Source organism: Rattus norvegicus, chromosome 10 (genome assembly GCF_021556685.1).
Source record: "Rattus norvegicus strain SHRSP/BbbUtx chromosome 10, alternate assembly SHRSP_T2T, whole genome shotgun sequence".
Lineage (NCBI taxonomy): Eukaryota > Metazoa > Chordata > Mammalia > Rodentia > Muridae > Rattus > Rattus norvegicus.
The window spans coordinates 19,927,451-19,939,826 of NC_141543.1; the positions used below are offsets into that span (position 1 = coordinate 19,927,451).

General features: G+C 47.3%; 1 protein-coding gene across 30 annotated transcripts in view; it reads right to left on the bottom strand.

Annotated features, from left to right (window-relative positions):
• Positions 1-12,376, bottom strand: part of Mapk8ip3 (mitogen-activated protein kinase 8 interacting protein 3) — a 39,790-nt gene that overhangs the window by 15,507 nt on the left and 11,907 nt on the right. For 7 of the 30 annotated variants that reach the window (XM_087571484.1, XM_087571486.1, XM_087571480.1 and 4 more), the window contains 5 exon segments: positions 11,721-11,791; positions 11,406-11,497; positions 5,131-5,275; positions 1,439-1,685; positions 617-719 (listed from right to left, as the gene is read on the bottom strand). In XM_087571484.1, coding sequence (XP_087427610.1) covers positions 617-719; positions 1,439-1,685; positions 5,131-5,275; positions 11,406-11,497; positions 11,721-11,791 — 658 coding nt within the window. 30 annotated transcript variants of the gene reach the window in all.

Below are 12,376 nucleotides of genomic sequence, written 5' to 3' on the forward strand. Positions count from 1 at the left end.
CAGTTAGGAACAGCACTGCTGTACCTCCAGACAGTAGCCCGCCAAGCTTGAGTTGAGGTCCGCAACTGAAATGTCTGCAAAAGCTCAGACCCTAGAAGTATATGGTGCAACTTTAGGAGGTGGGCTAGCTGGGAGGAAAGGAGGTTACAGAGAGTATGCATTCAAAGGTACTAGTGGGACCCTAGCCCTTCCTCAATTCTGGGACTCCATGAAGTAAGCAGTTCTCTCACCAGATGCTTCCCTCCTCATGATATACTGTGTTACTACAAGCTCAAAGACTAAAGCCCTGAAACTCCTAGACTTGTGAATCAAAACCAACCCGCCTCCTCCTGATCACTATTGTTTGTTTATATTTATTTAGGTTTTTTTGAGACAGGGTTTCTCTGTATAGTCTTGAACTCACAGAGACTGCCTGCCTCTGCCTCCCGAGTGCTCTGACTAAAGGCTCGAGTCACTTCTGTCTTGATGATTTAAGGAAGCTGACTGATATACCTGTCCAATGATTAATGACCCTGCCATGTGTGTACAGACATGACGGGGATATGATGATACCTCTCCACTCCCCACCCCACCAAGCACACTGAATCCCTCATCTAGAGCCTGTCTGAATGAGCACCTGCTTCCTGTGCGGTCCAGACGGGTTTCCGGACACACATCCAGCTCTGGGGTGGAGTCGATAATGTCCTGAACATCGGACCACTCGTCACTGCTACCCATACCTAGTACAGACACAGGAACCTTGTGTGAGCAGACAGCCTGAAAACTTCTGCCCCACATCTACAGAATTTACACTCACTTCTACTAGACATGACTGTGAAAAAAGGGTTCTCCCCAACTGCCCAGGTGAATGGAAACTCTCAGAGTCTAGGGAGGAAAGCCTGTAACAAACAGGTGTGCACTGCTGAGGGGAGCTCTCACTCCTGGCCTGGCCAGTGTAAGTTTCAAAACTGGGTGTCTCCCTCTCTCTGAATCTCATGCACCCTAGGCTAGTCTTGAACTCCTAATTCTCCTGCCTCTACCTCCCAAGAGCTGGGAATTACAGATGTATACCGCCTTGACCAGCTTGGAGTCTGGTCTTTAAGGAAGTGATCAAATAAAACGAGGTCACGTGGCTCATCTCACTCAACTGGGGTCCTTATGAGATTAGAACACAGACATACTGTGAGGACGCAGGGAGTTTGTCCTCTGTAAGCCCAGCAAGAAAGACCTCAGGAGAGACTGCCTGCACCTTGGTCCTTGTCCTCCTAACGTTGGACAGCTATTTAAACTGCCTACCTGTGGTACTTGCCATAGAAGTCTTAGTTATTCTATCTGTTCAAGCTAAACCCAAAAAGGAAGAAACACCTCTCAGGTGTGGACAAGAGAGGCAGTGAGCAGCGGGTACATGGCCTCTCACCAGGGATGGGATGGCAGGTGGGGCACTGGACAGACTACACACCAATACTGACGTTCCGCATCTCTTGGGTGACCTGGACCTCCATGTTACGGCTGTTGCGCTTCTCTCGGGCCCGTTTGTTGTTCTTTGTGACACTGCCATAGTCCCCCAGGGGCTGTAGGCTCTCGTTGAGTGGTGTGACAGCTGCTGAGGGCACGGAGGATGTGGGTGTGTTGGATTTGGTACCTGTGGTACTGGGTGTTGCAGCTGCTGAGGACTGGCCTGACTCAGACATCTCATCGTTTGGACACTAGAGCCAAACAGAGAAAGAAGGAAGAACATCACAGTAAGCCATGGTGCCATGGTTAGAGACATTGCTGAGGCCCCATGGCTCTGTTTCTCTGCTACACGGTTACAAACAAATAACACTGTGCCCACCTGTAGAGGCAGGAATCTCCTTTGGGCCTAGTTACTCCTGAACAATGATGAGTGGGATTTTCAGCTTATATCTGTCTTAGGATAGCCCAGCACAATCATGACTGATGTGATGCTACACAGAGGACATGGTAGAGGACACAGTGGGTGACCTTTGCAGTTGTGGGCAGACTAGCATGGGGCAAAGGGCTCTACCCAGGGATAAGGAAGCTGCTACCTGGCACTGGGTAGCCAGGTGTGCCATACACTAAACACTTTACTACTACTCCCTCTTAACCACTTCTAGCACACAAATGCTTGGCCCTGGCTGAGGAGAGTGGTAGAGAGGGACAGTGTTTCTGATTCTATGGCTGGGACCTCCTATGATCCTGAATGCTTTTTTCACACATCAGCTGAACCAAAATTTAGCCCTGAACAGCAATGCAAATTATGCTTTAATAAAATGGGAACTGTTGGGGTTGGGGATTTAGCTCAGTGGTAGAGCGCTTGCCTAGCAAGCGCAAGGCCCTGGGTTCGGTCCCCAGCTCCGAAAAAAAGAAAAAAGAAAAAAAAAAAATGGGAACTGTTCTGGAGGAAACTCAGGCTCATAGAGAAGCCAGCTGCTAACCTTATAAATCTTGTGACAGGAAAACCAGCACTCAACTGAAGGGTATAAAACAAGAAGCACACATTTCATTCTTGGCTCTTTCCTGATAAAACTTTAGGCAGTCACAATGAAAACTGCCCCAAACGCTCCTCTATTAATTATTATTGACAGTTGTGTACGACATGTGACTGAGTAGGTGCCCTGGTTACTCCAGGCAACAGCTGCCCTTCAAATCCCTTTGCTTGTTGTGAAGGCCAAGGAGAACAACTAAACATCGCAGGTATGTACTGTCCTGGGTCTTCCAGAGAGAGGGCAGCCTTCAGAACAGTGTTCTGTTGGTGAGGATGTTCACCAGGATACAGTGAGGAAAAAGGAGTACATGGCTCTGTGCAGAGCTGGGTAAATGCCGAGATATGAACTCAACAGTTTGTCCCTGGCTTTCAGAGGTCGGAGCTGGTTCTGGGGATGCCTTTGCTCAACTCACTGGACCACTGCCAGGCAGTAGTACTAGTCCCTCAGTACTGAAGACTGTCATGTCTTCAAAGGACGAGGTTCTGTCTTTATCTACCACACTGCTTTATTTCTAAATAAACAACTGTGCACGGGATGCTTGGCAAAGGACAACTCTCTTGTCAGAATTGATGGTGTTCCCGGCATCAAGTGAGTGGAGCTCAAGATGCTGTTCTGTAACTTACAGTGGCCACAATGGCCCATAGCCAACACAATTCAGTCCTAGCTAGCAATGCAGAGGCAAGAATCCTTACACCAGCATGCAGTCCAGTCATCTTGGAAACGACTCTGTAACAAAATTGTAGCTCTGTATCTGGATCCAGCTTCTGCCCAGTATGACAAGGGAGAAACATTTTTTTCTTCATATCCTTGTGAGTGCCAAAAGAGGCAAGCATGGCTTACATGGAGCTTTTGAGATGTAGCTCTCAAAAGACTTGTGTTTGCTTCTCTTTGGAGTTATCCAGGTACCTTCCAGATGTAGACGTCTGCTGCTGCCACCCAGTAAAGGGCACAAAAGAAATTCCAAGCAGGCCAGGAAGAAGCCAGGGGTATGAGTCCCACTATTTCACACCTCCTTCCTTCAGTGTCCATGGTCTGCTGCCTATCGTGACCCTTTGGTAAAAATGGGGGCATTCTGCCCTCTGGCTGTGCCTCCCCCAGTGCCCCGGCTCTGTTATCCTACAGGGCCACACTTACCCAGGGGATACACCCCCTGGCCACCACTTACCTAGGGCAAACCTCTCAACCTCCTAAACCATCAACGGGGAGCAGTGACCTCCAAATGTATTGCAAAGAACCCACACTCTTAGCGGTCATTCCTCACCATGAGTAGCCACAACTGTTTGGTTAAAACACTACAGTATATAGAAACAAAAAACAAAACAAAAAACAAACAAAAATTAAGAAATTAGAAAAACCTTAAAATATGGAACATGAAATAAAAAGAACTTAATGTATAATTACTTTTTAAAAAAGAAAAATCAAATAAAACATATGACAAACTAAAACACAAAACAATATGGTTTAAGAGAGATGAAGGACTTCAGACAACATAGTAGAGATAGAAAAGACATGGTAAGAAGAAAAGTTGGTAAAGCACAGCCCTGAGGAGGTGTCTAGAGCCAGTCGGGGTCAGGCATAGGCTCCCCTGGCATTTGGAAGTTCTTATAGCTTCTGCAAATGCTTAAAGGAAGTCTTTTCACAGGTCTGGTGTGAGGGAGGGAGAGAGGCTGAGCGAGCAAGCATGAGAAGCGGCATAACGGCAAGGCCATATCTAGGTGGCAGGGATAGGAGCGTTCTTATGTGTCTTGGTGCCTTCTTCTTGGGGTACATACACTGGCAGGACAGTGAGACAGGGCATCAGCACCTGTCTTGCAGATACATTCATTGCCTAAAACAGGAGTGGAAGCAGTGGGTCACTTTCTGACACAGCTGGCAGCAAACAGCAGCCCCCATGGGCAAGCTGGACCCATGAAGGACAGTAGAGCAACAGCAGGAAATGTCACAGGTCCTAGAGCCCACACCATCAAGTCCAGAGGCTCAAGAGCATGTGTCCCCCCAGCCCCCATTCCCTCTATGAAGAACTTTTTACCAGATCAAAGGGCACCTCCTCCACCCCAGGAAGGCACTCCGTTGCCTGACAGTATTGCAGCTGCCTTCTAGGCAGTCTAAGTACATGTCCCCACCCTTGTACAGAAAGTGACCTGGAGCCCTGAATGAATGACCTGGCCTTTTCTGGGCTCCATGTTTGGGGTGCACACCTGTGGGTGGTGGTATCTCCCATCTCAGCTTGTAGCTGAGGAGCTATGGCCAAAGACAAATAGAAAAGAGACCAAGGCAAGAGCCATGTCATTATCTATGAGCTCCTCCTCCAAGCAGAAGCCTCAGCTTCTAGATACTGAGCACACTCTGGCTGGCGTCTAGTCAGAGATAGGCATGTATTTGGGGAGTTGTTCTGGTTGTTCAGCCTTAATAGACATGGCTTCCTTGGCTGCAGAGTGGCCTGAGAAACTAAGGGGGCTGTCCCAAACTCACAGGTGCCACTGTGAGGTCAAAGAGAGCAGTGAAGCTCACATGTCCTGACAGTGCAGCTCTATTTCTTGTCCCTGTCTCATGTCAGGTGACGATAGACTAACTCAGGGAAAATAGTGAAGACTGGAGTCCCCTGAGCGGACATAGGATACCAGTAGTTTGGGGACCTTCACTACACACACGGCTACAAAACCTGGTAGCTGGAGCTGGACTGTAGTTGGCCGAGGTCACTCAGGTGCCAGTGGTCCCCCGCAGGCACGAGCTTGCCCCCCATCTGTGCACGTACCATTCCATCAGCCAGGGGGAAGACATTCAGAGAGGTGGGACGCTCCTTCCTGCTGCAGAAGAGAGGTAAGCACAGGAGCAGATGGTTAGATGGTGTTCTGAGAGAATCAAAGTCCATTTCTTGATTTTGACGGAGATACTGTCTATGCTTAAAGTAGCATCTTGCACCCAGCCACTAAGTATCATTTCTACACATTTGAGAGACGTGTGGAAATGTTCCTTAACAGGGAAGGATTTATGTATTTTCCCCTTCTGTCATGCTCTAATTTAACATTTTAATTTAATGTATATGGCTGGTTTTGCCTACCTTTATATCTGTGTACATGCATGCCTGGTGCGATGGAGGTCAGAAGGCATTGGATTCCCTGATACTAGAGTTACAGATGGTTGTGAGCTAGCTACCATGTGGGTATAGCAATCAAACCCCAGGTTTTCTGGAATAATTAGTACTCTTAACCCATCAGCCATCTCTCCAGTTCCCCTATTTTGTCTTATTTTAAACAAAAACAGTGTCAGAACTGGTAATCCTAAAGCAATGTCAACAAGAGCTTTTTCAATATTAACTGTTTTAAAATTCTGAATATATGTGTGTAATGTGTTGATATGTGCATATGAGTGTAGTGCCACCTGAGTCCAGAAGGAAGTGTCAGATTCTAGAGGCACAGGTACCTGTGAGCTCAAGTGCTCTGGAAGAAGAGTAAGTACTCTTAACTGCTGAGCTGTTTCTCCAGCCTCAACCAGACCCTTTATTTTCCATTCACCCACCAGTTCTCTGGGACCTCTTAGGTTTGTGTGTAAGATTCTCCACCTCGTATTTTGAATGTACCCATTGGTTACGCTACCTGGCCAGTAAGTTCTGGGGGATCTGACCTCCACTGAATCATCTCCTCATAGACCCTTCTAACAGGACATAGTCAAAACAAAGAACACTGCTGTTGTGACTGTTAAAGGACAATGTTTCTATGTGCAGATGTCCTCCGTCATCATTGCCGACAGAAGGCACATCCGGAAGTAGAGGCTGCCAATCAAAGTTTGGTTGCACACAGGTCTAGGCAACACCACACACCCAGGGCTGTCTGTTTAAAATGTTCAAAGCTGTTCAGATCAAGCATTAGTGTCTGTTCATGCCATAGCTTCTGACACTAGGTGTTCAGCCCCTAGACACATGGAGCCAAGTCCAGATGCCAGCACACATACTCTGAAGGAAGTAAATGTGTGTTCTCTCCTTACTTCATGAAGAATGCAAGGGGTGAGGAGGAAGGCTGAAGGTAGTAATAGTACACTCAGGAACTGTTTGTAGGGGCTGCTTAGCTTGAGAAAGCATGAGTCTGGGCAAGGGTCTCTTGCTAGAAATCTAACGATTAGTCTGTCCTGCCCAAAACAACACTGTCTCCTACAGTAAGGAGACTCCTCGCACTTGCTGGGACTTGAGTTTGCTTTCTTACAAACTTCTTTCTTGTCATGGCAAGGATAGAATCAAAGAGGCTGATGTTTCATGTGGGGACCACAGTTAAAGTAGTGGAGGAGTGCTCAGGGCTCAGGAAGGCACTCTGCAGTGCCTGGGCTGCATGATTCCTTCGCATAGGGTTTGCTTGGCCTGTTACCATTAAGTAGAAATAATTCAGATGCTGTGTCCCAAAAGATTTGGAAAGTTTGTCTACTTGAACTTTCCCAGCTCAGCTGTACTGACAACATCCCACAAGTGCCAAGTCAGCACAGTCAGGGACTGAGAAAGCAGAAGAGCTCACTAGCCCTGCCTGTTCCAGCAGGCTCCTAGTCTCCTGGACCACATTTTGCCTCCCACGGGGAAGACCCTTGGGCCCAGTTCTGACCCCATTAAGCACTCTTACTCGTGACCTGGGTGAGAAGCACATAATGTGTTCCTAGGTCCTAAGTCAATGATGCCTCTCCTGCTCCTTCCCTCCAGATGCTACAAGATGCAAAGAGGAAAGGTGGCTCTTGTTTCAAAGGATGGAATGACACACACACTGCTGATGATTAAGTCCACAGCTTGAGATGTTTCTATTGGCCTACCACCTCCCAAGTCAGAGCAAATTGGAACTGCAGCCACACACTGCTCTCAGTGGTTGGAGTCAATGTGATAAGGGCAGACAGTTCTAGAGTGTGGGGTACAACCTGGAACCGGAAAATCTCAAGGAACACTTGCTCTGCCAACTTCAGTGTGGCTATGCTAGGGTATGCAACAAGTCTGTGCCTCCTCAGCCTTGTGAGTATAGCTGCAGAGGTCATCAAGAAAACTGATCTCAGTCAAAGCAATCACTGTCCTAATCCTTCCCACAGACAACCCCAGTCCTCACAGTGAACTTAGCACTGCCATGGACAGAGACCAGCAGGCTTTACCTTTTCCTCCACGACTGGCGAGGACTGCAAGCAGCAACAGACACAATGGCCAGCACATAGCAGCGACAGCACAGCAGGCAGGACAAGAAGACCACATTAGAGAATGAAGGTCACACTGGCTATTATCTATGCATGTGTTCCCAGAGAAAGCACATGATGATAACGATGAGATATCTGTACCCCATCATGTTTTCCCCTCCATACAAACAATAGCTAGACACAAATTTCTACAGGGAATAGACACATGAGGTTCAGATCCTTACAGTTTTGACAAAAGACTGTAGAATGTGGCCTATGGAACAGGTAGGTTGGCAAACATAGGACTTATCACAAATACCATGTGCACACAGGATAAGAGCACAGATGCAACACAGGCTCCCATGCACATACGCAGCAATGGTTCAAGTGTTGGAGAGTTCACCGAGTTCATTCCAGACATATAAATTCTGAAAACCACACCAGGAGTGCAGGAAAAGGCCACCTGCATTACAAGTGGCCAGCAGCTCAGACTCGGGAGGAATAAAGATTTTATAAAGTCTTTGTGGAGATCTGAAGAAGTGTGAGCTCAGAATGGAGCAATTTAAACACCTGACCTAAAGGACACAGCTTCCTTCTAACTCATCCCAAGGGCAATTCTGAAGTGTAGTCCCTGTCTGTGACAGTGCACACACACTTGGGATGGAGGAAGGGTTTTTTCCTCATCTCAATTAGCCCACATTTTGGATCAAAATAGTTGATGTCCACGAGGGGGCTCTGCACTACCTTGTGCCAGCTTGGGTTTGGACCACAGGAGACTGATTAGTTTCTACTTAACTACTCAATAATGGAAGGGAGAATGGAATCTCTGGGTTGAGGAACTTCAGAGGCACTGGCCAGGGTGGTGGGAAGAGCCCAGAGGTGAGTATCCCCTCTCCCATGTTCCACACTCCATCTCCATAAGCCTGGTTAACAAGCACCCTCTTCCTATGCTGTGGAGACTAGTGTGGAAGTCTAGCAATGGTGTCAGGAGACTAAGGCAACATGGCTGCTTGTTCCTTAGTCTTGGAGATCAATTAGAAGATCAGGTCATATCTGATTAATACCCAAGGGTTTGAACTCAGTAGGCACTCTTCCTGATTAGGTTAGAAAATCCCATTTGTCAAACAACAGAAAAGGCCTGAAAGCTTCTTGGGGCGTCTAGAAGGCATAAAAAGCCTCTCCCTTGCACCATCACTATACGAGTGATCCTTATTCTTGGCACCAAGGGTCCTATGCTGCCCAGAGAACACAGGATGGCCACAGGCAGAGGAGACTCACAGCTCCACTTCTCATGAAACATGTCAAGGGCGTGCTGGTTCTCTTAGGGAAGAAAGGACAGGAGGCAGCACCAGCTTAAGGGCCCTAAGTTCCTCTCAGGTAGGAAGCAGCTTCCTATAGCCTGGTTGCCTGGAGACGAGAAAAAAAAAATCTGAGTAGAGGAGAGGCAGAAGTAGAGGCTCTGGATTCCTTTCTGGTATAAAAGAACGGAGCCCATGGGAATATCTTGATAGCAAGCTCCTGGACGGGCCTCTATCCCTTCACTAAGTAGACACCAATAGTAAAGCACTCCTGCCTGAAACTAAGGTGTTTCTTTTCCAAGGAAAAGCAGGTAACCTAGCTTGGCTCATGGTGATAGTCAGAGCCACCAGAGGTTAAGCTTCACAGCCTACATGGTTCTGAACCCAACCCAGCTTTGGTTCTGGCTTAGCTCAGAGGACCCTAGGTTATCTATTTCTTCAGCACTACAGGGCCTGGAGTACCCACCTGTGACACAAGATACATGCAATCTGCAATCCTGGGTTTAGGTCACATTGCCCAGATTCCTGGGATACATTTTGCAGGCTTCCCCCACATTTTCAACCACAAAGCTGTTAAGGAATTCTCTCTCAAAGACAGTGCTTTACTCTGTAGCCTAAGCTACCCAGGAACTTACTATGTAGTCCAAGTTGGTGTTTAACATGGATTTTCCTCCTGCCTCAACTCCTAAATGCTCAGATTACAGACTTGAGCCATCATGCCTTGCTCCAACATGTTCTCCTGAAACTTATGATGGCAGAGATTTCTTGAAGGTTCTAGAATGCTGTGGCCCTACACAGAGATGCCAACAGCCCCACTCCCTCCGCTACATCAGATTCAGATACCTCCTTTTTTTTTTTTTTTTTTTTTTTTCCGGAGCTGGGGACCGAACCCAGGGCCTTGCGCTTGCTAGGCAAATGCTCTACCACTGAGCTAAATCCCCAACCCCTCAGATACCTCCTTAAAGATCACAACATTAGCTTGGTAACTTGGAGATCCTTTTAAGGAAACAACATCACAGTTTGTAAGGAAGGAATCTTCCTGGGCCAGCTAGTGAATTCAGGCTTATAGCTCACAAAACGATCCATGTTGTCTTGTAATTTTTGTAGTGCTTGGAATCTCTTTAAATGGCTTGTACACTGCCTACTTTCTGCTACAAGCAGCAGCACCATGACAGAGAACACACGCCTAGACTCTCCCTACCTTCCTCAGGCTTTCGCATGCATCTTGTTTTCACGTCAAAGACTGACCTGCTGAAGAGGACAGCTTTGCCACACTCAGCCCAGAGCTGTATATCCTGAACCTTTCCATTTGTAGATATAGTGCACAGAACAAGCAAGGAAGAGGAATATAGAGTCTTATTATGAAGCAACTAGAGGCTTTTTCTGGTCTCCAGACCTGATTTCAAAAGGTTTAACTGCAGGAATTTGGGACCACAAAGCAATAAGGTGATGCCTGGTTCAAAAATTTGTGGTTCTGTGTGCTCCGTCTCCCACCCCTCCCCACACTTGACTAATGTTGTCTCTAATTGTTCAACTCTCCTGAGACCTCTGAGACTTGCTCTCTAGATACCCTGACTAGACAGAAGGTGGTAAGGAAGCCAAGTTCAGCAGGATTCTTCCTGATGTTTGAGCAAAACTAGCACCAAATCCTGAACTTGGGCATAACAGGGACCTAGGGGTTTGGACATTATCTTACGCTGCATGAGGTACAGGGATGGGGCTGCACAAAAAGTCCCACCATTCTTCTAAAAAAGTTGACTAGTAATAGTACATTCTAGAGTAGAGGGGTCTAACTTTTTGACATTGTTATCTACAGATGTGTTGGGCTGCATACATAGCTATCTTAGCACCCATGTGGTCTATGGACCACAAAGCTAAACATGCCTGTTTTAGAGCACATTAAGCTACTGCCCCAAGGGGGGAGTCTGTACATATTTTACAAAGATTTCAGTTTCAGATCCCACAGTTCATCTGAATTGACTCTTCTAGATGATACATATACACTCGGTATAAACAAGAAAATAAGGTCAAATAAGGTTGGGTGACTGTTTAAAGTCCAAATTGCTTCAAAGCCATCTTTGGGCCAAGGCCTCCATGTATTTCTTCCTGTCAGGCTGCTGTGCAGATCCTGCTGCCCCTCCTATTGGCATCTAGGTCGGGGTTCACATGGGAAATTAGAGCACCACTGAATTAAGTCTTGGTTAAGAACTTGCCCTTGGTTCAAACTCCACACCCCCACAATATGCTCACATAGCTATGAAAGCACTGTGATACTGACTGGCAAAGTTTCAAATATATTTTAATAAGTAGTAAAGTTTACAAAATTAGAATCCATATAGGGCAAGGACAGACAATTTTTCTGAGCCTCAGACAAAGACCTGGGACTGAGTAGAAAGCAAGGTAGTTACAGCAAAGCCAATCCACCTTCATGCACATTCATTCCTGTCCAGTGTCCCTACCACTCCCCATTCCTGCCCACCAGGTCCTGCCCACCAAACCCACCTACCTCCGCCCGGGCAGGCTGCTTTCTGTTTGGCCGCCTCCCCCAACCTGCTGCATCTTCGATCTTTCGATGTGTTCCACATAGGTCTGGATCATCTGTCAAGAAGGGCTCCCTGTTAGTGTCACCCGCTGAACTCCCAACGCTAGCGTTTTGAAGTGTTGTGCTTGGATAAGACAATTTTTTAGGGAACACGAGCAATCAGTTGTCTACCAAACAAAGGTATCAGCAGACGTGAGCAAAGGTCAGCAGCCGAAGGTAAGACGCAGCCCCAGCAGTTAGAGCCTCCGTCGCGCCAGCAGAAGGCCCACTAGCACCCACCTCCGTGTGCCGCTGGTGCAGCGCGTTGTATTCCTTCTTCATCTCCGACTCCCGCTCCTCCAGTCGGGAAACTAGAAAACAGAGCCACTGTGTCAGCCGCAGTCTGCCTCCACAGCTCAGCCCACAGCCTCAGGACCCTGGCCCACGGTACAGCAGAGCAGCACTCTGCTCAAAACGGTGAGAGAACTAGGAGGAAGGCGAGGGGCATGTGCATGTGGTGTGAGCCTCACGTGTGCGAACACTCAATCCTGTTGTAAGAGACCAGGACGGGTGGGACTGACAAAAGCATCTGCTCAGAGTAGCCAGAAGCTTCCAACCAGGTAAATCTTATAACATGTGCCAACAGAAAATAGAGGTGAGGACCACTCGCCTAGTATGATGAACATGGCCTCGAGCTCCATCCCCCAAACCCCTATAACAAATAAATAACTAGATAAAAAATTTTAAATAAAATAAGTGAGAAGCTTATGAAAAGAGAAAATTCAAGTGGATGATCTGAGTCTGACCGAGCTCAGAGGCATGTAATGAAATGAATAGCTGCATTCTTGAGTTAGTTTTTTTTTTTTTTTTTTTTTTCTATTCTTTTTTTCGGAGCTGGGTACTGAACCCAGGGCCTTGCGCTTGCTAGGCAAGCGCTCTACCACTGAGCCAAATCT